Below are 26,742 nucleotides of genomic sequence, written 5' to 3'. Positions count from 1 at the left end.
ACCCTGCTTGAAGTGGTATGAAACTGGACTTGAATTTGGTGGCCTTGCATCCTGCTTGAAGTGGTATGAAACGGCACTTGAATTCGTTGGCCTTGCACCCTGCTTGAAGTGGTATGAAACTGCACTTGAATTTGTTGGCCTTGCACCCTGCTTGAAGTGGTGAGAAACTGCACTTGAATTTGGTGGCCTTGCTCCCTGGTTGAAATGGTAGGAAACTGCATTTGAATTTGGTGGCCTTGCACCCTGCTTGAATAGCCGTGTCAACTGCCAACCCACCAGCCGTGAGTGAGCTGCCAGCACATCAGGCTTGAGTGACTGAGCTGCCACCCCAAGAATCCATTTGGCCAACAATGTCCATACTAGCCCTCTGTAAACCAGTGCCTTCAGCCCACAACAGCCATAGTGCTCCAGAAACCCCCCCCCCCCCACTGGCCACCAATACTAGAATTGGTGGAGAGGTGGAATATTGCTTTGGGGGATCAGCCCTCCCATGTGAACGGGTCCCGCTTAGTCTAGTATCTCTTAAACGTTATGAAAGTACCTGCCTCAACTACCACCTCCGGCAACGCATTCCATATACCCTCCACCCTTAGTGCAAAAACAAAGTTGTTCCTCAGGCAGCCATTAAATCGTTCCGTCCTCACCTTAAACCTATGTCCTCTGGTTCTTTATTCCCCTACCATGCGCAAAATATTCTGTGCACTTACCTTATTCTTCTCATGATCTTGTACACCTCCATTAGATCATCGTCTTGCACTCCAAGGAATAAAGTCCCAGCCTGCTCAACCTCTCCCTTTAGCTCAGTCCCTCGAGTCCTGGCAACATCCTTGAAAATCTTCTCTGCACCCATTCCAGCATGACAACATCCTTCCCATAACATAGTGGCCAAAAGTGAACACAATACTCTAAATATGGCCTCACCATAGTCTTGTACAACTGTAACTGTAACATGGCCTCCCAACTTCTATACTCAATACTCTGACTAATTATGGTCAATGGGTCGAAAGCCTTTATAACCACCCTACAACAATAACAACCTATGATCTAAAGCAAAACATTTAATTTTATTAATGAGCCATTATTTTTTATATGATTCTCTTCTATATACCAAAACTTTAAACAGTTATTATAATAAGATATAGATAAGCTGTAACATCATTCATGAGAATGTTGATTAGCAAGATATTATATGGGATGGCTGCTTATTGCAATTGCATTCTGGATCACAATATCCTGAAGAATGTGCTTATTCTGAAGCGTTTGTATCTTGATAGAGACACAGACTTGTTACCCGGATTTTTGGGGTGCTTGCATCTTTTCTGTAGCATTGTTACCTTGGGAATCTCTACAGATGATTGGGGAAGGAATGCAAAGAGCTATAAAGGTTGAAGCAGTCAGTTTGCTGATCGAGTAAGGGTCTGGGGATTGTGAATCATGTTTTGTGAAGAGGAGTAAGTTGACAATAATGCCATGTCATTTCTTTTCAACATCGGTCTGTGCTACCTGAATGACTACAACCCTGCTACTGTCATTATCTTATTTGATAGCACCCTTACCTCGGGATCAGTTTTGCCTGTTCATTTCTTTTCAACGTGTTGAAGTTGCTTGGACGACTTCAACACGTAATTCCAGACTGATATTCGGGTGTAATTCTGAGAGAGTATCTTACTATAAGTGGGGCCCTTCCCTCAAAGCAGATGTTAAACTTAAACCCACCTGGTATCTTGTGCGACTGTAAAATCTCTACATTTATATCTCAGAAGAGCAGTAGTCTTTTTCTCTGCAAATGCTATGTCTCCTGCTGAGTGTCTCCAGCATGATCTTTGGCATTGTTGTTTGTGGGATAAAAATTGTCCAAGAAATTGACAATAAATTCTGATGAAGTTCGTTGCCCTAAAACTTGAAGTCTGTTCATCTCTCCTTGGATGCTGCCCTCACCTTATACCATTTTCTCATAATCATAAGCCATGCAGCACAGAGGCAGGACATTCTGTCCACCGGGTCTATGCCAAGTCTCAAGTACATTTCAAATATTATATCAACTGCACCTTGAGTTTAAAAAAATATCAATAAAAAACATTGCTGTTTGAGGAACTTGCTGTGCACAAATTGGGTGCTGAACGTATGACAGTGGCTACTCCTTGGAAGGCTCTTATTCTCCCTGTGGATGAGTGTTTCGCTAAAATGAATTGAAGAAAAACTTACATTTATTTAGGATCTGTCGCAATCTTGGTATATCCAAAGTGTTTGGAGCCAGATAATTTTTAATGTATGGTTTAATATCAACAAAGTGACAATGATGGCATGATCTTATTTTAGTGATATTGATTGAAAGATAAATATTGCTAAAGTACCCAGGACGAATTATCTTGCTCTTGAAAATATTGCCACGCTTCATATTTACTTGTGAAGCCAGACAAGATTTAAGATTTCATCCAAAATAACAGAATTCCCTCAGTACTTTGCTAGAATGGCAGTATAGATAATGTGCTTGTGTCTTAGGAGCTGGAACTGTGATCTTTTGATTCAGACGAGGGAGCTGCTTGACTGAACAAAGTGGGCAAGTTACTAAATGCAGTCAGGCAGGCCAGTTACCAGTAACCCAAACCAATTTCCCTCCAGAGATTGATTCTGGCTTCTGACTCCATTGTTATGAGCATAGTAGTCGCCATAAATATTGTGAGTTGCTTCATTTTCTCTAGCAGGTAACAACTTGCTTCATGAATGCATGCAGCTGGATGAAGCGGGATGATTAACTTGCATTTGTAAGACCATGTACTATCGAAACCAATTGTCTTTACAAGACCCATATGATTCTTAATCCACAGACTAATATCGATGCATATTAAACTTAGTTTCACACAAGGATAAATTTCCCTTCAAGATATTGGAGGTATAAGTCTACATCCTTACCTGCCATAATTCTCCCAATCACTGTTTCCTCCCTGTTTGACTGTGACAACACATGTATCATCTCAAGACACTCCCTAAAACATTATAACCAGAAGGGACAGGACTGGTCAGCTGTCATTTTCTTGTCAGCTTTCATATGTTGAATTATTGAAGAGGAGAGGTCAATTGCTTTAGAGAATACACAGCTGTGTTCAAAGCCATTAAATGTAAAGTAGTAAACTCAAGAAAATTGTTAATCAAAATTGCACTGATGTTGTTGAAATGATAGATCGTTGTTGATCATTTCATAGTGGAGAGATATTAATTTTGGTACTGAGGTCATTGTTAATCTTGCCTCATCCCGATTTAAATTACTCTTTGAACAGTTTATAAAGTTTGTACTGGTTTTCTAGCTACAGATTTTACATTGTTGCTGGTTTCTCTGATGTTGCACCTATAAATCTCGATCTAGACACGTGGAGATGCTTTATTGCATTTGTCCAAACAGTGTAGCCTGGTTCCAACTATGTATCCAAGAAGAACCTTCAGACATTCTAATTAAAATGCTGGTCAAAGATTTCTTCCTTCAGGATTGCCTGCTTTATCGACCGGTGTTTATGAAATAGGGATTCTGTCTTTTTATATCTGATACCTGAACACGTTGCCCTTTCCTCTTTTCAGAGGAAAAGACAATTTTCTAGAGGAAGCATAGTTTTCTACAAAATTACAGTGAAGGGCAATGCTTCCACGACGAAATAACCATTTTTCATGTGAGTAGATGGCTTACAGACTCGTGTTCGAAAGTGTGTTTCTCTGGTCTAGAAAAATAGGAGACTACATCAAGACGAAGAGAATTCTTAAAGGGCTTGACAGCCTAGATGCAGGGAGTGTGTTTCCCCAGCTATACCAGGACCCACTATTAGTGAGGTGATAAACCTTTTTGAATTTTTTACTTTGTAGGCAATGTAGACTTGGACATTGTCTGCAACCAAAATATTGTTTCTGGATATTAAAGGAATTTAGTGATTTGGGGTTAGTGCGCGAACACGGCATTGCAATAGAAGGTTAGCCATGAACTTGATGACTAGTAGTGCAGGCTTGAAGATCGGATTGCTGCTACTGCTCCTATTTTACATCTTGTGCTTCTTTGCTCCGTCACCAAATATAAGAGCTCAATTTTGATGATATTAAAGGGAACATTCAGAAGTTGATAGGGAGAGGCTGTCTGCAGTTCAAGGGGCATCAATTATGTAGGAGCCTTTTAAAGGTGAGATGGTGAGAGCTCGGGGCCAGCGGGTTCTTGGAGTGAAGGGGAAGGCTGGCAGAAGAGATCCCTGTCTGTTACAAGATATTGAACCTCCGATCAAGAATAAGGAGGCATATGTCCAGTTTCGTGAGACACAAAAGACTGGATGTTGGAATCCTGAGCAAAAACAAAGTGCTGGAGGAACTCAATGAGTTAGGCATCATCTGTGGGGGGGAAATGGACAGATTACCTTTTGGGTCTGGACCCTTCTGCAGATCCTTCTTTGATATGTTAGTGTGTCAGGTATGGGCAGCTTGGATCAAGTGAATCGCTTGGAATTGAGGGGTTGTAGGAGCACATGTAAGAAGGAAATCACGAGAACAGAAAGGGAGCATGGAATAGCTTTGGCAGATAAGGTAAAAAAAAATCCAGAAAGATTCTAGAAGTATATTAAGGGCAAAAGTGTAACTAAGGATCAGGTTTCAAAGGTCTTTTATTGTCACATGTACCAATTAAGGTACAGTGATATTCGTATTAACAAGGTCGTCTTTAAGGAGGTATTGCAGATGCGTAAGATGACAAATTAACATATCTAATCTGTATGTACCATGGAGAATTACATGGATGCTCGGGAACCTGGAGAGGGACATTGCAGCTGCTGAATGTCTTGAAAGGCTGTAAGATGAATCCCCTAGGATCAAGTGTATCCTAGGACATTGTGAGAAGCTTGGGAAGAAACTATGGGACCACTGGCAGAGATCTTTTCATTGAAATACACAGGTCAGGTGTTCGAAGACTGGTAGATGGCTAATGTTGTTCATCTGTTTAAGGATTCCCGCAACCAACAGCCTATCGTCCGCATATCATGCGCCATTTGTTGTTTCTGCTGCAGGATCGAATGTCCTCTAGAGACCCTTGACTTGGATGGGATCGTGCTTGTGCTGGATCGCCACCTTCACGATACAGTTACAGGAATGATGACACGAATTGCTATCTTGAAGTGGTTGTATCACCTTTATATCAAAACTCCTAGGAAGGTAAGAGTAATGAACCCCCTTGCCTGAGGTGATCTGGTGCCATGATTTGTCCAGCCCCGTCTTCCTTCCAGTTTTTTTTTTCTCTCGTTACCTCCGACAATCAGCCTGAAGAAAGGTCCCAATCCGAAACGTCACGTATCCATTTTCTCCTATGATGATGCCTGACCTGCTGAGTTACTCCATCACTTTGTTGAGTTGAGGTGAAGTTTATAAGACGTATAAAACATTAAGCTAAAGATAAGTATACTGATATACTTTAATAATAAATGCATGAGCAAGATTGCCTTTGAAAAAGTAAATTGTAGTATAATCTCGAGTTTGAAATCTAAATAGATTTAAATGTTTTGTTGAGTTGAGGATCAGGCTGCCGAAGGGGAGTGTGGATTGAAAACAAAATGTAAGAACAGATGAGTAATGATACAACATTTGAGAAACATATGGAGTTGCTTTCGGATTAGAAATAATAGTTTCGTAGGAAGTGCTCCATCTTTGGTAAATTAAAGTATTCGATTGAATTAAAAGGAGAAACTTAGTTTTGCATGGAAGAATAAAGTGGCTAGGATTGAACTGGTAAAAATCGAAAGGAAAAACTGGATTAAAAAGGGAATAACTGAGAGTAAATCAGCGGAATCGGGATCCCTGGCATGGGATCCACACGTCTGGTCCTTGGAATGGAGATATTATGGCTATAACAAAGCAATTATATTTTATAAATTGTTTGTATGCCTCGAAACGTTCAGTGATATTAAAAATAATTAAGCATTTTAAGCAACTATTTTTAATAGTTAATATTAACAGCATGGGGAGGATGGGGGGGATGTAAATAATCAAATGTTTTATTATGAACAGAGAATAGCCAATCAAATTACAAAACATTTCCCAATATGTTGTTCCTGATGCTATTCACTTGCACACATCTAAAGGTTGGGACAGCTGTGCTGAGATGGGCCAAATTAAGTCCTGGGCTGCAGACACTAATTAGCCATCATTGTCAGTTTGCAGGTGCAAGTATACAGGATTCTGTATACACAATGTGCAAACTTGTTCTGATGGTGATAATTAGATGGCTGCTTGGGATTGCCCTGGAACACACAGCTGCATTTTTTTTTCATACGAAACAACAGAAAATGCTGAAAATCACTCAACAAATTGGGCAGCATCTATGGGAAGAGAAAATAATTAATATTTCAGGTTGAAGATTCTGTTTCATTTCCGATAAAGGACATTTCACATGAACTGTTAATCCTGTTTCCTTTTCCACCGATGCTGTCTGACCTGCTAAATTGAGTTTGTATTTTCTGTTTAGATTTCAAAATATCAACATCTGTAGCTATTGAGTTTTGTTACTGTACCTTGTTATAATTCAATCTCGCGATCTGGGTTTAACTGGACGAGCCATTGTTTTTGATCATTCCCATTTTCCGATGCGAAGAAGGTGCTGAACGATTTCTTGGTCTGGTGAATGTGCACACACTTTACTGCTGGGAAGGCTGTTCCAAGTTTTACACCCAGTGGTGATGAAGGACTGCCAACATGTTTCCAGTCAGGATGATATGCAATTTAGAGAGGAACCCTGCGGTGTTACCATGCCTCTGGTGCCCTTGTCTATCTTGATAGTGCAGGTTGCAGATGCGAGTGGTGCTGCTGTAGTAGCCTGAGCAAGTAATGGCAGTGTGTTTTGTAGATGGTGCACAATACAGCCACTGTGGACTGGTGGTGGAGTGAACAAATGTTTAAGGTGGAGGAGGAATCATTCATGGGGGGTACTGACCCGAGTTAGCAGAAGGTTTAGCTTTTTATTTTAAACTTTTTTCTTTCACTGGTACAAGTTCTCTCCCAAATGACCGTTGTTGCTTAAACCTGTCACGTCTCATCCTCCCGCTCTACCCCCCCCTGGGGCCTTCACCACCTCCTCCACCACCTTAAACATTTGTTCACTCCACCACCAGTTAGCAGTTAATTCAGAAAACTGCTGCTCGAGTCCTCACTAAGACCAAAAAAGTAGATCACATTACTCCAGTTCTGAGGTCTTTACACTGGCTTCCTGTCTTTCAAAGAATTGATTTCAAAATACTACTGTTGGTTTACAAAGCACTGAATGGTTTTGGGCCAAAATACATTTCTGATCTTCTGCTTAGCTACGAACCACCCAGACCTCTCAGATCGTCTGGGACAGGTCTGCTCTGTGTCCCCAGAGTCAGAACTAAACATGGAGAGGCAGCATTTAGTTTTTATGCACCACATATCTGGAACAAACTCCCAGAAAACTGCATGTCTGCTGCAACTCTCAGCTCTTTTAAATCTAGACTGAAGACTTTTCTGTTTGCCGCTGCCTTTCAGTAAACAATACAATTTATTAATTACCTATATTGCACTCTAACTTCTATTCCTGGTTTTATTCTATTTTAAATATTTTATTTGATTGCTTTTAATTTTGTAATTATTTTATCTGAATAATCTAATAATCGTTTTACATCTAAATGTCATTTCATATGTGTTTCTTTCCAATGCTTATAATGTTTTATGTAAAGCACTTTGAATTATCTTGTTGTTGAAAGGTGCTATACAAATAAACTTGCCTTGCCTTGCCTTGCCTTAGGTGTTGGTTGGAACATACACATTCTCTTTACTCCTTTAAACTTAATAACACTGAGACTTTCTCAGAACCCCAGATCCGGCTGCACATCTGACTTGCAGTGCAGGTCTCTGGCTGCGCTTGAACGAGTGAGTGAGCCAGACAGACTATCCAAACTGTCAGATGCCAGATTACCATGATTTTTTGCTGCTCTGCATCTGCTGAGTTTATTTGACAGTCTAGTCAATTGTGGATCAGCCATATTAGGTGTACAGGTCAGGCCATGGTGATAGCTATGTTTTTGATGTTAAATAGGTACAAAATGGGTCTAACACTGAGCCCGATGGCTTAAAAACCACACAACTGATTTCCTGCAGGCTTTATGATTGTGTGATTAATGAGATTAGTTCAACAGAGTAATTGATTGCTGGTCTTTTTTATATAATATGGCATGCAGCATCAATTGTACCTCGCAGTGAAGCCACTTTGCAGTGTTTTTAGCTCACGTGATTTGTGTTGTGGGTCAGTAGTAACCACTGCTCCCTGTAAATTGATGGCAAAAGGCCGACAGAAGATGTTGAGTTTGCAGAATTGGGTCCATGGGGCTGCAAGGTAATATAGATTATGACAGGCACATTTAAATGGCTTCTGCTAAATGGATGCTTTTTCGTGAATCTGAGAAGTGAGTGGTTGTGCTTTGAGAAATGCCTGTAGCTGGCAAGTACTTACGTCCCCACACCAAGTTAATCTCAGAATCACTGGAGACTGAACGGCATTAGAATGCAACCTTGCAAGTGTTTTCACAATCAATCAGTGACAGTATTTTTCTTTCAATAAATAAATCTACACTTTACTGTGTCATTTTCTTTATCCCCTCCTCAAGATGCTGTTTGCGTTGCACTCCAGTTCTATTCAATTCAAATTCTGACATTGCATTTAAAAATGTTTCCTTCTTCATGCATCTGGCTTTTGACAGAGCATTTGACTCCATTCGGATCCCAGCCACACCTGATTATTCCCCTATGTACAGCACATTCTTTCACTCTGGATGATTTGACTTGCCCAGCTTTTTTTAAACAAAAGACACCCAACCTCTTTGAAAGAGGAATTTATGAACTGCAAGCAGGAATGACCCCTTAAACCTGCTCTGCCCTTCAATAAAATCATGACTTGCGTCTGCTTTGAGCTCACCTACCTTGCAACCTTTCTCCCCCTGATGAAGGATTTATCTTAAAAATATTCAAAGACTGTGAGGAAGGGAGTTCCAGATAATTAATAACAAAATCACCTCATCTCAGTCTTAAATGGGAGACGACTTATTTCTAGATTCCCCCACGGAGAAAACATCCTCCCCACATGCACCTTGCCAACGTCGGGACTGTGGTGGAACTTTTCAAAATATTCTCTGACTTCTCTCCTGTTCTTGGCTCATTCAGCAGAGCATTTTCTCTAGCAATGTTACAAAATTATGAGATTTTAAAAATCAAGTCTGCAATTTATCCCATCAGATAAAGCATAAAAAGAAGTTTAATTTGACACCTAATTCACTTTCATATCTTCAGTATTAAAAAAAGGTTATGGCCATTTTCATACTCGGAAATTAGCAACTCTCCAAGGTGCCAGCACTTCTATAATTCTGATTCACCCCTTATCTCTTCATCACTGCCAGTTATGTTTTAAGTTGCCATGATTTGATGCTTGAAATGTGCTTCCTAAGTCTTGCCAGATTTTGACCCACTACTTCCATCCTTGACTGAATGTTTCGTCTTTCACAGTGGAGCACCCTCACTGCCACATTGGGCTACCACCCTGGATTGTCTATTCTAGAATCTTCCAAGTGCCTTCTGACTTGGGCAAGAATGTGACCTCTGACAGCTAGGGACTCACTTAAAATAGTCTAGGAAATGATAATATGATTACGGCAAAGCGAAGGGTGACACACAGGCACAAGTAGTTCTCTAATGTGATAGTTGTGTTCCTAAGAAAATTAGCATTATAGAAAATCTCATTGTAACATCAATTATGTCAATGATGAAAAGGGGGATAGGGGCTGGAGAGTTTCAGAGAAACATTAATAGTTGTTTTACCAACAGGAGTTCCAAAAGTAAAATTATTTTTGATAGCTATAAGTTTATTTTTGTTACTGCAAGCTAAAATACTATAGGCTAATAGAGTATTGTTACCCATGTATCAACGTAAGTGAAGGCTTATCAATTTCAATAGCCTCCCGGTTAAAATAGCAGCTGTGTTCTTAAGAGACATTGGCGTCTGATTACTGCAGGAAAGCTTCGTGGAAATACTTTGTGGAAATACTTTTTCCAAGACGGCTTTTTGTTTTCTGCTTGCTAATTTCCAAAGTGATATATAAAAGGAGTGAACTGGGACATTTTGTTTTATGGGAAGGATGTAGAAGAGAAATGGAGGACATTTAAAGGGGAAATTTTAAGAGTACAGAATCTTTATGTTCCTGTTCGGTTGAAAGGAAAGTAAACATTGGAAAGAGCCCTGGTTTTCAAGGGAAATTGGACATCTTGTTCGGAAAAAGAGGGAGATCTACAATAATTATAGGCAGCATGAAGTAAATGAGGTGCTTGAGGAGTATAAGGAATGTAAAAAGAATCTTAAGAAATAAATTAGAAAAGCTAAAAGAAGATATGAGGTTGCTTTGGCAAGTAAGGTGAAAGTAAATCCAAAGGGTTTCTACAGCTATATTAATAGCAAAAGGATAACGAGGGATAAAATTGGTCCATTGGAGAGACAGAGTGGACAGCTGTCTGCAGAGCCAAAAGTGATGGGGGAGATATTGAACAATTTATTTTCTTCGGTATTCACCAAGGAGAAGGATATTGAATTATGTGAGGTAAGGGAAACTAGTAGCTATGGATACTATGAGTTTCAAAGTAAAAGAAGTACTGACACTTTTGAAAAATATAAAAGTGGATAAGTCTCCAGGTCCTGACAGGATATTCCCTAGGACATTGAGGGAAGTTAGTGTAGAAATAGCCGGGGCTATGACAGAAATATTTCAAATGTCATTAGAAACGGGAATAGTCCCCGAGGATTGGCGTACTGCGCATGTTGTTCCACTGTTTAAAAAGGGTTCTAAGAGTAAACCTAGCAATTATAGACCTGTTAGTTTGACTTCAGTGGTGGGCAAATTAATGGAAAAGATACTTAGAGATAATATATATAAGCATCTGGATAAACAGGGTCTGATTAGGAACAGTCAACATGGATTTGTGCCTGGAAGGTCATGTTTGACTAATCTTCTTGAATTTTTTGAAGAGGTTACTAGGGAAATTGACGAGGGTAAAGCAGTGGATATTGTCTATATGGACTTTAGTAAGGCCTTTGACAAGGTTCCTCATGGAAGGTTGGTTAAGAAGGTTCAACTGTTGGGTATAAATGCAGGAGTAGCAAGATGGATTCAACAGTGGCTGATTGGGAGAAGCCAGAGGGTAATGGTGGATGGCTGTTTGTCGGGTTGGAGGCAGGTGACTAGTGGGGTGCCTCAGGGATCTGTGTTGGGTCCTTTGTTGTTTGTCATGTACATCAATGATCTGGATGAAGGGGTGGTAAATTGGATTAGTAAGTATGCAGATGATACCAAGATAGGGGGTGTTGTGGATAATGAAGAGGATTTCCAAAGTCTACAGAGTGATTTAGGACATTTGGAAGAATGGGCTGAAAGATGGCAGATGGAGTTTAATGCTGATAAATGTGAGGTGCTACACCTTGGCAGGACAAATCAAAATAGGACATACATGGTAAATGGTAGGGAATTGAAGAATACAGTTGAACAGAGGGATCTGGGAATAACCGTGCATAGTTCCTTGAAGGTGGAATCTCATATAGATAGGGTGGTAAAGAAAGCTTTTGGTATGCTAGCCTTTATAAATCAGAGCATTGAGTATAGAAGCTGGGATGTAATGTTAAAATTGTACAAGGCATTGGTGAGACCAAATCTGGAGTATGGTGTACAATTTTGGTCGCCCAATTATAGGAAGGATGACATCAAAATAGAGAGAGTACAGAGGAGATTTACTAGAATGTTGCCTGGGTTTCAACAACTAAGTTACAGAGATAGGTTGAATAGAAATAATTAGAATAGAAATAATTTAATTGCCACACAACCAAGGTCGGTGGTATTTGGGTTGCCAGCAGCGGTACAATAATAAAGAACACAACCACAATAAAAATTTTACACAAACATCCACCACAGCATTCATCACTGTGGTGGAAGGCACAGAGCTTGGCCAGTCCTCCTCCATTTTCCGAATAAGTTAGGTCTTTATTCTCTGGAGCGCAGAAGGTTAAGGAGGGCTTGATAGAGGTCTTTAAAATGATGAGAGTGATAGACAGAGTTGATGTGGACAAGCTTTTCCCTTTGAGAATAGGGAAGATTCAAACAAGAGGACATGACTTCAGAATTAAGGGACAGAAGTTTAGGGGTAACATGAGGGGGAACTTCTTTACTCAGAGTGGTAGCCGTGTGGAATGAGCTTCCAGTGGAAGTGGTGGAGGCAGGTTCGTTGGTATCATTTAAAAATAAATTGGATAGGCATATGGATGAGAAGGGAATGGAGGGTTATGGTATGAGTGCAGGCAGGTGGGACTAAGGGAAAAAAGTTGTTCGGCACAGACTTGTAGGGCCGAGATGGCCTGTTTCCGTGCTGTAATTGTTATATGGTTATATGGTTATAAGTAGTTCTCCGGGTCCTGATCGAAATTGGGTTATAACCAGTTAGATTATTAGATTCGTTTATTGTCATTCAGACCTTTCGGTCTGAACGAAATTTTGTTTCCCTGCAGTCATACATATAATAAAAAATGACAAAAACACAAAATCAACACAAATTTAACATCCACCACAGTGAGTTCACCAAACGCCTCCTCACTGTGGTGGAAGGCAAAATCTTAAAGTCTCTGTAGACACTCATAATACAAATAATGTTTCCTTATCAATCGTGTTATATCTAACTTGAGTTGTGGAATAGCAGATTACCTGCACTACTGCTGCCTTGCGTCTCCAGTGACCAGGGTACAATCCTAATCAGTCTTGTATGTGTGGAAAGTGCACTTGCACTCTGTGACCGTCAGATTCCTACCAAATCCCAAATATGTGCTGGTTGGTATATTAGCTACTGTAAATAACTGTGCATGTAGGTGGAGAGTTGATGAAGAGGTGAGGGAGAATAAATTACAGGGAAACAAGTGGGTGGTCAGATTGCTGTGAGAGCTGGTTTGGAGTTGTGGGCCAAATGGCCACTTCCATTGTCACAAGTAAATATGAAATACATGAAGATCTTAAGTTTGCACCCAATGTTCTGTTGTAAAATATCATAATTCTAAACTAATTCAATATTTTGAAGCAAAATTTGATGCATAGATTTGCAAACATCGCTGCACAGGCAATATAGACCTTTTGCCGATCTTTTTAAAAGAAAGATTAAAAGGCTCTGATTGCCACTGATGGCTGTGGCCTTGTCATTGGATATTTCTAATTAATAATAAGGGCATCAAAGGTTATGGGGAGAAGACAGGAGAATGGGGTTGCGAGGGAAAAATAGATCAGCCATGATCGAATGGTGGAGCAGACACGATGGGCCGAATGGCCTAATTCTGCTCTTATGTCTTATGGTCTTAAATATGTCCTCTCAGCATCTGGCATGTCCTCACCATGTGTATTCAAGTTAACCTTCTTGTCCTCTATTATGAACGACACAAGAGCGCACATAGTCAATTATGTGTCAATCAAAACATCTTCATTCTTTAGAGACTCCTGTATCCAGTTGGTGTTTTCCCAGTAACTTGCATGAAAACACATACTAAATCAGCTGTACTATTGTGCCCAATTCTGGCACCATAATTGAGTATGAATGCTTTTTCAGACATATTGTTCATATGATTTCTGGAGGCAGGGATGAACAACCAGCTACATGGAGAATTTGCTATTGTTATCCTTAAAATATAGTGAAAGGAATGCTCAAAATATTGAAGATTTTGTGATTAAAACAGGAGAAAAAAAGGTTACCACAGACAGAATGATATGCAGAGTAATGGACAGAAGGTCTAGGAAATGTACTTTCGAAGAGGCGCAGGCAGAGTGGATTGAATGTTCTCCACATGAGTCTAGCAACTCTTTTATGGCCGTAATGGCAGAGATGATGTTTCCTCTATCTTAAGTCAGCAGTGTGGATTGCCTGTCCATTTTATGGGCATGTCTGACATTTTTTTAATACTGAAATTGCTTTTGCATGGTTCAAACTCCTGACCCCCCCCCCCCCCCGAATCATAGTCATATAACACGCAAACAAGCCCTTCAGCCTACCGAGTCCATGCTGACCATCAAGCATCTATCTACACCAATCCCATTTTAATGTGCAAACACGACAACACAGCACTGGAGGTCAGGTTTGAACCCGGGTTTTTACAGCTGTGAGGCAGCAGATCTGCTTGGGGAGTATTTGCAAGCTATTTGAGTGTTCCCATATATTTCTGATCTCTTTTCACGTCCACAGATAACCTGCATTGCCTTTTTGCGGCCAAAAGGCACACAATACCTACAACCCCTTTGCCAAAGGGGGAATGGTGAGCCTTTGGCCTTATGCATTGGGAAGGTGAGTGTCCTTGCTCGTTGCTTGTAGTCCCTGAGATGGTGATTGGTGGTGGCGAGCTGGGTTTTGAACTGCAGCTGTCATTCTATTGGGATGAAGGTACACCAACTGCTTTTCAAGTGGTAATTCCAGAATTAAATTAGTCAAAGCAACAATAGAGAACTGATGATAGGTTTCCAAATCAGGATCATGTTATTTCGTGGAAGTTGTCAGAGGATGTTGTTTCTTTGCACCGTGCCTTTGCCCTTTCAAAGGTTTCCAAGGTATTTTATTGTCACATGTACCAATTAAGGTGATATGTGCATTACCATATAGCCATGAGAAAAAAAAGCAACAAGACATACAAATACATAAAAGTTAACATAAACATCCACCTCAGCGGATTCCCCACATTCCTCACTGTGATGGAAGGCAAAAATGTCCAAGCTTCTTCCTCTTTATTTCTCCCGCGGTCGGGGCAGTCGAACAATCCGTCGGAGCAATCAAAGCTCCCGCACCCTTTCTGGCAAGTTATGTGTTTGGGAATAGCTTCAGTGAGGTTCTGAGTTTTGTGGAGGGTATAGCTTGACCCTATTGTGCAGTTGTGGTGGAGGGAGTAAATATTTAGGATACTGATCAAGCAATGTTGGTATTGATCCTTTTGTTTTGTTTGAGACATCAAAAAACGCAAAAATGTAGGGTAGGAAGTAGAAAACAATTCCACCGGGTGGCCCTGCGATGGCAGCCTCGCCAACAGTCTGTCTTTGTATCTTTTTTTTGTTATTTTTAGTGTGTTTTAAAAATAAATGTTAATGTTCTCTGGTTTCTTTTATGTGGGGGGGGGGGTCGGGGGAAACTTTTTTTCAATCTCATAACCTGCTGATGATGCGATTGTTTTCCGGATCTTGTCTCCGGTCGCTCTGCGGCCTAACATCATGGAGCTCCCTTGCCTGGGGTCGACGCTCCAACCCGCGGCCTGCGGATTTCACCTTGGAGAAGCTTGCAGTCTCGGGTAGAGACCAATGTCGGGAGCTCCAAACGACGCAAAAGGTTTCGACCAGCCCCGACCCGGGGTCAGATAGCCTGGCGCGGGGGAGCTGAGATTCCCCCCCTCCCCCCCCCCCCCCCCCCCCGATGTAGGAGCTTGATCGCCCCGACCCGGGGTCAGATCGCCTGGCGCGGGGGAGCTGTGATTTCCCCCCCCCCCCCCCGCGATGTAGGAGCTTGATCGCCCCGACCCGGGGTCAGATCGCCTGGCGCGGGGGAGCTGAGATTCCCCCCCCCCGATGTAGGAGCTTGATCGCCCCGACCCGGGGTCAGATAGCCTGGCGCGGGGGAGCTGAGATTTCCCCCCCCCCCCCCCGATGTAGGAGCTTGATCGCCCCGACGCAAGGGCCCAAAGGCTGCCAGCTACGGAAGCCAAGATCACCCTGTCAACAGAAGGTTTGAGGCCCTCGACCACGGGAGAACAAAGAAGGAAAGAGATTGAACTTTTTTTCGCTTTCCATCGCACTGATCAATGTGGAGGAGTTACTGTGGTGGATGTTCATGTTAAAATGTATTTTGTGTGTTTTGTTGCTTTTGATTGGTATGACTGTATGGCAAATCAAATTCCTCGTATTTTGCAAAACATACTTGGCTAATAAAGTACGATTATGATTATGAAATAATAGTGGCATTCGAGAAGCTTTTAGGTAGGCACATGAATATGCAGGGAATGGAGAGATATGGATCACATGCAATCAGAGGAGATTATTTTAATTTGGCATCATTTTCAGCACGGACATTGTGGGCCAAAGGCCCTGTTCCTGTGCTGTACTATTCTATATTTCATACCTTGTAGAGGCAAGGGCAGAATATTTCATCAAACTGCAAATAACTTGGGTTTGTGTCTTGTGCTGCCATGGGATCTCCTTGACTTGGTTGCACTAACATCAACATCAACTTGAGGATGGATCTAAACATTACTAATGATTCTGAACAAAGACTGAGAACTCAATGTATCATGTTTATGATGTGTTAATTTAATTAATCAGTTTTAGATGGCACTGGTTGAGAGTTTGTTGATAAGAGTATTGGGAAGATGTCCACTGTGTATTGCCCTGCACTGGTTATTCTACATGCACCCAATCTTGGGTGTCCTAATTGAAGGATAAAATTGAAGTATTAGATTGGACTATTTTCTGGACTTTTAGACATACTTGAACACACAAGCATTTAATTTAGAGGCAGCAGTGCTACCAAAACAATCAAACTGAGGCATTCCCAAAGTATTTTGAATAAATGTACTCATGTCAGAAGTGATCCATGCTTGAGACTTGTAGCTAATCAGTACAATACAGAAGGCAATTGAAATTAATTTTAATGGGGATCTGCTCTAATTGGCGGCACTTAGTCCCTCTGTGCTTTGCCACCTTGTGACCAAATGCAGCTTACCCAGAATTGCTTTACAAATGAGATGAGCATATTCTGATTGAAGTGTCACAAAAAACATAAAAATGATGTCAAAGGTTGCTCCATTAGAGAACTGGTATAAAGTTTTTTAAAAAACAGACTTTGAACTTGGATATAGTGAGATTTAACCATGTCCCTGAGTTGTGAGATAAGAAGCCTTGAGCTCTCTGTCTTCTTCCTTTGCTCTAATGGGAAGTTTCCTTTAAATTGCATTTTCAGGGAAAGATCTATAGACGTGGCCTATAATTAACAGGTTCTGCCTTCGGTAAGTTTAATTGCACGTCAGTTTAATTTGATTCGAATTTCCCATTCAGCATTTATCAGTCAAAGTATTCAACCTTTGAGCAATTTTGGTTTAGTCTGGTAGTAATGTATGCATCGTTATCACAGAGCAATGATGAAAAAAGAACCTAATTTCAAGATACAGAATAGTCCGTCTGCTGTTGAATTTAATAACAATCCTCTCCCAGAACACTATTGAAATAAAGCTAGTCTTAGAGGGAGGAAAAGCTGCACACATTCTTGTTTAGGTTCATAGAAACTCCTGTAGAAATGTCAAAGAACTCAGAACTGTGAAAAGTATAAGCTAATGTTATAATGGGCCCTATACCAACTCTCAGTTGTCAGTGAGCAAAGTGGTCTTACTGCACGCACAGAGCGTTCCAGGTAATATAATTATTTTGTGCCGTTAGAGGTACTGTCTTTTGAGCCTTTAAACCAATGCTCTTGTGCGACGGTAAAAAATATATCACTTTGTTGTTTTGACAGGTAGAGAGGTTACAAAATTGACTTATTCCTTCATCAACAATGCTAAAATAGCTTATCTGTTTGTCAACTCATCGCTGTATATAAGATCTTACTTTTTTGGATTAAAACATTAATTTCAGAGTTGTTATTGGGTATTTTGGGACCTCCTGAAAGTGTCAAACAGTTCATTCTTTCTAACTATGGATAATATAAAGAAATGCACGAATCTAGCAATTTCAACATGTATTGCACAGGAAAACCCTGAAAGATGCAGAGAGCATTCGTATGAGGTAGAAATATAGTAATGGTATAGTAATATAGTGGGTATGCACTACATTTCTCAGCAACAGCATTTTCTTGGTTTCAACTACACAAAGTCATTGGGCTTGACATTCTGTCAGCACCGAGAAGTCCACGTAATGGGAGTGTTACTACTTCTTTCTACAAGTGACAAATTTGTAGCATTTTCAGATAATTGGATCTATCTTTTTTACCAAACATGTCCTAGTGCTCCCTGGACAAAAGACAACCTGGGACAACATTCCATACTCCAGATATTGGTCCCTCTCTTTCACCCTATTTCTATGCCATTGCCACCACTCGCCTTCACCTGCCTTTTCCCTTCACTGTCCTGCTGTAACTGTAAAATGTTCAGGATGCACTGGTAAAATGAAATAGTTGTACAACCACTGCTCCCTGCAACTGGAATATGGTACTATGTTCATAAGACTGTTTGAGTCTGAGCATTTGATGAAGTCAACCTAGCTTAACCTTGGCTGGAGTGAAAACTGTATTATGTTTTTGTTGAGGAAAGGAAGTGACACACCTCTCTCTGCATTACAGATGTTTTGGCACACAGACAGCCTGTTTCCCATGTTGCTGAAGACCCTTTCTGATGAGTCGGATGAGGTGAGTAGTATCTTGGCACACTGATTATGTGAAAAGGTGTACCGTGCCTGCCTACATTGATGTTAGTCCCCATTAGTTTTATGTTGTTATGTATCGTTCCAAAGTCTGAGCTGTATTGTTCATTAATCCTTTCTAGCAGAGGTCATGTGATCTAAAGATTAATAGAGACTAGATGCCGTATTGTGCTTAGCATCGTGCTACAATATCAAACAAAATCAGTCGGTCACACAAAAGAGACTGATAATCATCATTTTTTGTGCTTGAAGTTTGAATTATTCAACAATTTTAATCAAGCAAAAAAATAAATAAAAGTAGGTCATTAACATTTGAAATCAAAATCTGAGATTTCTCTTTGGGGACATTGGCTGCAGAAAAAAATATAAAATAGTCACTAGAAGGGAAACAAGCCAGAAAGGTTTGTGTTTCTGCAGTGTATAATGCATAATTTTGAACACATCTCTGGTTTGAAACATTTTTCAGTCATTAGGCATTGATTTATGGTGGGGTGATTTAAAATTCAAGATATTATTAAACAAAATTTATTTTAAACATTTAAAGAATTCTGAAAGCAATTAGTCTTACTTTCAAATATTATCATTATTTACAACTGGAAAGTTAAAATGTTATGCAACTGTAAAGCATGATTCCCACTGGCAAATCTGCAGGCAACTCAGTTTGTATTGAAGATGCAAACCCTGGCAGGTTTCCAGATTACTGCAGCAATTTAATTTATGGTCATCGGATTATCCGGGGTAATGAAGAGTAGTGTCTCCATTGGTAATTCAAAAACTCAACACAAAACAGATTAAATGCTCTGAACGTATAATGCACTATTCAAAATAATAAGTCATGTTTAGTTGGATCATTGTTTGATTTGTCTTTTTTCTAGCAGTCATCCATAGCTCTTGCAGAAATAGATTTTCCTTTAAACTGCAGCATGTTGTTCGACATAATCAAGCAGTGTTCAGTGCACAGAGAAGCGTATGCTCTGTAATCAGGTCTTCCTTCTCCCCTTTATGTTTACTTGTCATGTCAGCAAACACACAGTAGTTTATTTTCTATGTCTTGTCTTGTTACTTTTTTTTTGTACATACTTTTTCTTTTCACTGTCTTGTACAATTTATGTGTAGTTGATGTATAATTTATGTTTTGTGTGTTGACTGAGTCTGTGCCTGTGATGCTGCCTCCAGCAAGATTTTCATTGTATCTATACCTCACTGTACATGTGCAAATTTCAATAAAACCACTTCAAATTATTCATCCAAGCTCATGTCCGTCAACATTTTCACTGCTATCTATTCAATGTTCAGATTTTGCTTAACCCATTGCTGCCAATTCCTCATTGTACAAGCCGGGATAAAAACTTTCTTCTGGAACGGTTTTGTTCTCTGGGCCACTCAACATGATTGGTCTACACACTGGCTCCTCAAAAGAGTCAGCATTTTGCAAAAAGATTTCTGACTATACCTCACTATTACGCTTTTGTAGCAGAGAAACAAATAAAGGAGTGCGTCATTCAGTCCTTTGAGCTTGCTAGGCCATTTAATTACATCATGGTTGACTATCTTTGTCAATACCGCATTCCCCCTCTCTTCCTCTCTCCCATCGGGCAAAAGGTACAAAAGCTGGAAAACATACTGCCAGATTCAAGAACAGCTTCTTTGACGCAGTTTTGATTCCTGAATGGACCTCTCTTATGTTAAGGGTAAATTCCTGATCTCCCAATCTAACCTTTTGTCATCCTTCCACTTTTTTAATGTGCCCTTTCTCTATAGCTGTAACACTATATTCTTCACTCCATTTTCTTTTTGCACGACCTGTTATACTTATGTGTGTTTTGATTATATATATATATGGTATGATTGAACTCCAGTATTTTGTCCTGTTTTTGTACTTCACAATTATGGATTTTTTTTTGTATTTATCCTGGGTGCACCTCCCTCCCAGCTTTCTTCCCATTCCCCCCACCGCACCCCACTACAATTAGCCTGAAGAAGGGTGCGAAGTTGAAACATCACCTATCTATGTTCTCCAGAGATGTTGCCTTCTTCATCTTGCGTATGGCGTGCACAGCCTAAAGTTGTAGGATAACTTGTTCTATTTGATTGTGCACGCTGGGTTGATTGCATTCGTCGAAACAGGGCGGACCACGTGAAGGTTGCAATCTCCCACCCCAGATGTTGCCTGACCTGAGTTTCAACATTTTGTCTCTATTTGTACACCAGCATCTGCAGTTATAGTCATACAGCACGAAAGTAGGCCCTTTTGCCCAACTTGCTTATTCCGAGCAAGCTGCTTCCTCCACCTGCCCACATTTGGCCCATATTCCTTGAAACCATTCCTATCCATGTACCTGTCAAAACATCTTATAAATGTTATTATAGTACTGCCTCAGCTACTGCCTCTGGTCGCTTGCTCTATATACCCATCACCCTCTATGGAAACAATTGTTCCTCAGTTTATTTCTTTAAACTTGTGTTCCCTGATTCTTGATTGCCCTACTCTTAGTGAAAGACTCTGTTCACTCACCCGATATATTCCCCCCTCATAATTTTATACAACTCTATAAGATCACCCCTCAGCCTCCTGCACTCCAAAGAATAAAGGCCTAGCCTGCCCAACCTCTCCCTATAGCTCAGGCTTTCAAATCCTGGCGCCATCCACATAAACTTTGTTAAACAAAAGTGCTAAAATTGCCTTCCATTTCCAGTGCATCAAATCAAACTTAGTCTGTTCAGACACCAGAATTATTTTTGTCACTCTGTTAATTGATCCTCTAAATTTGGTTTCTGAGGTTAATTCTCTTAGTTAATTTTCTCTTTGACTCACCATTTGAAGAAGAGGTAATCATGCCTTTGCCTCTTTAAATCAGAATGCTCTGCTCACCAGTTCAATGTTCTGCTGAGTGCGGAGTGCTCAGTTTCTCAAGCACGTCAAGATTCCTTTTAATGGTGAAAATTGCAGGTTTCGGTTTGCAGATGTGTTTACAGTGCATTATTCTACCTTAGGGACATTACTGCTGTGTAAATACAATAAGGTTTTAATTATTATTCTAACTGTAGTTATGTATGTTCAAGAATTGAGCTTCCCTGCAGGTGGTCTTTCTAAGTCTGAAGGAGTACATTTTTCCAGTAGATGGTGTGAGCTTTTGTAGATCATTCCCATAAGATGTTTAATCATGAGTTGGCTATGTTGAGCACCTTTACCTCAGTGAAACATCTAAAGCAATTCATGGGAGTGCAGTCAGGTAAAACATACCACTGAGCCTCACAAAGGGATATTAGGACGAGGTGTCCAGGTTTAAAAGGAGTGGCTGAAAGGATAAAGGATAGAAAAACCGAGCTTGTACTAGTCTGGGAAGCCCATGGTATGGCCACAGGCGGTTGAGCAAGGGAAGTTGGGAAGCACAGGATTGCTCCCATAGGATTGATCTAAGTGGAAGATATTAAAGAAATGGGAGGGGTCTAAACAAAGATGAGAATATTAAAATTGATCTGTCCCATACAATTCGATATTTATTCCTCAACCAACCATGAGAACAGGTTTTCACTGCTTGTTTGTTTTTGTCATGGGCAGAAAGTCAGGGTGGTTGTGCAGAAAACTTGTTCATACATTTGGAACTTGCTAGAATTGTACTCTCTCAGACCTTTCAAAGAGGATATGGACAGGCATTGAGTTGGAATTTTGTAAGTGATAGAGAAAAGAGCAGAAAGGGGTAGCCTGGATTGTTCTGCGGAGGGCTAGTATGAATCCAGTGGGCCAAATGGCCTCATTTGATGTGATCTTTCTCGTGCAGACAGTAGCTGCTTACCCATGGAATTGAGTTGATCATCTCAGAGATGAGATTGTTACATAAATCTTTAATTGGTAAAGTAAAAAATTGCATTAGCTAAAGATTACCAGTCATGTACTCTGCCTGAGTTAAATATTACGATACTAGAAGCTTCAACTGTTCTCTTGTGATATCTGGGTCATCACGAAGAAAGTTTTATCATTCATAATTTAACTGCAGCTGTTCCTGGATCATGCAGTCGTCTCCAGGCATTTTGTCTTGCCCAGTAATGGCATTTAGACTATATTTGCTGGCTAGTTACATTTTTGATAATTTTTCACTGGCTTTTTGATTTTTTGACAATACTCAAAATTTGAAGCATGAGAAAGCTATGGGATAGTCTATAATTACAGGGCACCTGGTATAAAAGCTGTAGCCCTGGCCATCAGGTTAAAGAGGTAGAGTATGAAGGCAAGATCCTACTCCTCTGGAGTGAGGATGACCTGTGGATAGTGAAATAGTTAGTCAAGCTGCAGATCTCAGGTCCAGCGACGCGGATTCAATCCTGACCCTGGGTGCTGACAGTGTGGAGTTTGCAGGATCTCCTTGTGACCGAGTGTTTTCTTCCAGATGTTCTGGTTTCCTCCCACGTCCCAAAGTCGATGGGTTGGAACGGTAATTGTTCACTATAAATTGTTCTCAGATTGGAGGATCTGCAGAGGAGGAAGTTGCTGGGAATGTGAGGGGAATAAAATATTAGTGTAGGATTGGTGTAACTGGATGCTTGATGCAGAGTGATAAATCAGTGGACTGAAAGGGCCTGTTTTAGTGTTGGATGTTTCTATCACTTGTTTCCAATTAGGTTTTATGGGTTTAAGAAGGAACTGCAGATGCTGAAAAATCGAAGGTACACAAAAAAGCTGGAGTAACTCAGCGGGTGCAGCAGCATCTATGGAGCAAAGGAAATAGGCAACGTTTCGGGCCGAAACCCTTGAAGGTTTCTCCAGCTTTTTTGTGTACCTTAGGTTTTATGGGTGCTGAGGTAGCTGATGAGCTCAACGTGGGACTGCAGATTCTTCCACAGACAGGGTTGGAAGTGCCTGACAGGGTAGGCAGACTGGTAGTTTTATAAGATTATGCTCTCCTTTTGCCACTTATGCAGGCGTTCTGTGTGACTCAAGGCATGGCCGCTTGGCATGGCCTCTTCCCAAACCCCCTCCTCCGCTTTGAGCAGTCATGGGCCATGGAATCCCAGGAGTTGCATTTCTTCGTGGAGACTTTCAGTTAAATGGAGTGAGTGGGGATGTGCTCACTATTTAGCTGATTAGGTGACTGTCCCATTTCCAAAGTGGCTTTATTCCTTGTGTGTTGCATGCCACTAAAATTGAGTGTATTGACATAACAAGTGGGCAAAGTTCAGAATCCTTTTAAACAAAAATTGGATTTGCTGCACAAAAATGAGCCGTTTGAACTGTGCTCTGTGCTCGACTTTAAGCTGCAGGAGCACGCCCATCCATTCCTTATTCTAATCCTATCAGCAAGTGATTCATTCCTTTCTGCCCATTTACTTATCTGGCTCTCTCGTGAATCCATCGCTGTGACTTGCCTCAACTGCTGAATGGCAAAACCAAATACCATTACCCACGCAGCAAGGAATTATCTTCATTCCGAATGAAAATTTTCAGATCATTTTGCACTTACAATGCCTAGTTTAAAATTCTTTCTTTGAGTTGAAATACCTTTAAACCCCTTCAAAAATGTAACTGTCCCTGGCTGCTGGTTTCAACTGTGCCTCAGGGAAACAAAATGAGCAACAGAAATTGCAAATAATTGATCGTGGGAGTATGTATAATCTTCATAAAGCACACTTGAATAATTATCAGGTAAAACTGCAAGGCTTTAAAGCTCGATTAGTGGATGCAGGCCGTATGCTTCTGTGTGATGGGCTCATCTGGATGGATTTATTCAAAATGCCTTGAAATGTTTTGACAGAAACGCTATGCTGAATGAGTCTGACTTCTGAGGCTGGCAGATGAAGGCTGTTTAAAAAAGCTATTTTTCTCCCTTTTCTCTCGCTTTTAAATTATTTTGCAGCTCTTATCACCGATGATGAATTGGACTCCTTTTGAAGTTGGGTTAATCCCTGACAGCATGTTGAAGGTTTAGACATACAAGGCTCTTCTTTATGCTGATAATCTAAATCAAACCATGAATTAGTTTCTACTCACCCCTCTGAAACTCTCCCTTCTGCCTTTGCCAATTTAGTTAACATGTGGAGCCTATATCCAGATCTAAAGTATAATGGCCATTTCATGGACATTGCCAATCTTTCAACACCCCTGCCCTCCCTGCACAACACCAACCTCCCCAAAGAGACCAAATTCTTCACTTTCATCCTTTGATTTTTGCTATTGACGGAAGAGCAGCTTAGCTGTGCCAGTTCCCTGTAACTGGAAAGTATTCCTAGCTAGCATTCAAAGAAAGTCACAACGACCTTCAAGTGCCAGATTTGACTCTGGCACAATGAGGTTTCAGATCTTTTGACTGTTTGGTTGCAGTTACATTGTAATACAAATTACGGAAATCTACCGATAAGCTACATTGAACTTGTTAGCTCCTGGATGAGATGGTTTCAATCTAGTCTCCTAAATAAACTTTTTGTTCCATTTATCACTTCAATTGAGGCATTAAGTTTGGTATGAGCATGTCCTTGATTAGTTTAGTTTATTACTATTGTCACGTGTACCAAAGTACAGAGAAAAGGTTTTTGTAGCTTGCTATCCACTCAACTGACTGTACAAGAGTATACACGATTACAATTAATCCGTCCACAGTGTATAGATACAGAATTAAGGGTATAACATTTAGTGCAAGATAAAGTCCAATTGAATATAGTTCAAAGGTCTCCAATGCGGTCGATGAGAAGTCAGGACAGCGCTGTAGCTGATGAGAGGATGGTTCAGTGGCCTGATTACAGCTGGGAAGAAACTGTTCTTGAGTCTGGATGTATACATTTTTAAAGTTCTGTACCTCTCGCCAGATGGGAGAAGTGGGAGTGACCGGGTGAGACTGGTCCTTGATTATGCTGGTGGCCTTGCCAAGGCAGCGTGAAGTATATATAGCGTCAATGGAAAGGAGGTTGGCTTGTGTGATGGTCTGGGCTACGTCCAAAACTCTCTGCAATTTCTTGCTGTCTTGGATGGAGCTGTTCCCAAACCACGCTGTGATGCATCCTGATAAAATGCTTTCAATGACGCATCTGTACAAGTTTAATTTAATTTAGAGATGCAGCATGGAAACAGGTCTTTTGGCACACCGAGTTCGCACCGACCAGCGATCCTCGCACATTAACACTATCCGACACAGACCAGGGACAATTTACAATACACCAAGCCAATTAACCTACAAACCTATACGGCTTTGGAATGTGAGAGGAAACTGAACATCTCGGAGAAAACCCACGCTGTACACCTAACTCTGTACAGACAGCTCCCATAGTCAAGATCGAACCCAGGTCTCTGGGGCTGTAAGGCAGCAACTCTACCGCGGCGCCACCGTGCATGTTGGTGCGGGTAGTTGGAACATGCGGAACGTCCTTCGAAGGAGGTACAGCCATTGGTGTGCTTTCCTGGCCATTGCTTCGATGTGCTGGTCCAGGACAATTTGCTGCCGATATTTATTCCTAAGAACGTGAAGCTTTCGACCTTCTATACTTCGGCGCCATCAATGTAGACTGGTGTGTGTGTACTGCTTTGTTCCTGACTCAATCACAATCTCCATTGTCTTGCTGACATTGAGGGAGAGGGGACAGGAACACATGCTCTTTTTTGTTGATTCTGAGGGTAGATGTGTTCTGGGGTGATAGAAAATAGATGCAGGAGTAGGCCATTCGGCCCTTTGACCCAGCACCACTATTCAATATAACCATGGCTGATCATTAAACTCAGTACCCCATTCCTGCATTTTCCCCGTATCCCTTGATTCCGTTAGCCCTAAGAGCTATATCCAACTCTCTCTTAAATACATCCAGTGAATTGGCCTCCACTGCCTTCTGTGGCAGAGAATTCCACAGATTCACAACTCTCTGGATGAAAAGGTTTTTCCGCATCCCTGTCCTAATTGGGCTACCCCTTATTCGTAAACAGTGATCCCTGGTTCTGGAATCCCGCAACATCGGATACATTTTTCTTGCATCTAGTTCAATCCTTTAAGAATTTTATATGGTTCTATAAGCTGAGGATGTAGAAAATAGACATTTTCATTTTCATTTTGCATCCACTCCCTACACAGGGGCAATCTACAGAGGCTAATTAACCCCCCAACTGTGGGATATGGGAGGAAATCAGAGTAAATCTACGCAGTTACGAGTAGAATTCGCAAACTCCACACAGACAGCACTCGAGGTTAGGATTGTATAACATTTTAGACTGAGTTTTTCTTGTAAAGTTCCTTAAGCTGAATAGCCTTTGTACAGCTAAATTTTAGGTGAATTGTTACACCAGAACAGACAGGAA

The 26,742-nt window shown here is 40.9% G+C and overlaps 1 protein-coding gene across 2 annotated transcripts in view; it reads left to right on the top strand.

The window, feature by feature from the left end:
- Nucleotides 1-26,742, top strand: part of vac14 (VAC14 component of PIKFYVE complex) — a 246,888-nt gene that overhangs the window by 49,474 nt on the left and 170,672 nt on the right. For both annotated transcript variants that reach the window (XM_033036030.1, XM_033036029.1), the window contains exons 12-13: nt 5,031-5,175; nt 18,391-18,456. In XM_033036030.1, the coding sequence (XP_032891921.1) occupies nt 5,031-5,175; nt 18,391-18,456 (211 nt within the window). The remainder of the gene's footprint in view (nt 1-5,030; nt 5,176-18,390; nt 18,457-26,742) is intronic.

The sequence above is a fragment of the Amblyraja radiata genome, chromosome 17 (assembly GCF_010909765.2).
Source record: "Amblyraja radiata isolate CabotCenter1 chromosome 17, sAmbRad1.1.pri, whole genome shotgun sequence".
NCBI lineage: Eukaryota > Metazoa > Chordata > Chondrichthyes > Rajiformes > Rajidae > Amblyraja > Amblyraja radiata.
This window is presented reverse-complemented; position numbering and strand designations above follow the sequence as displayed.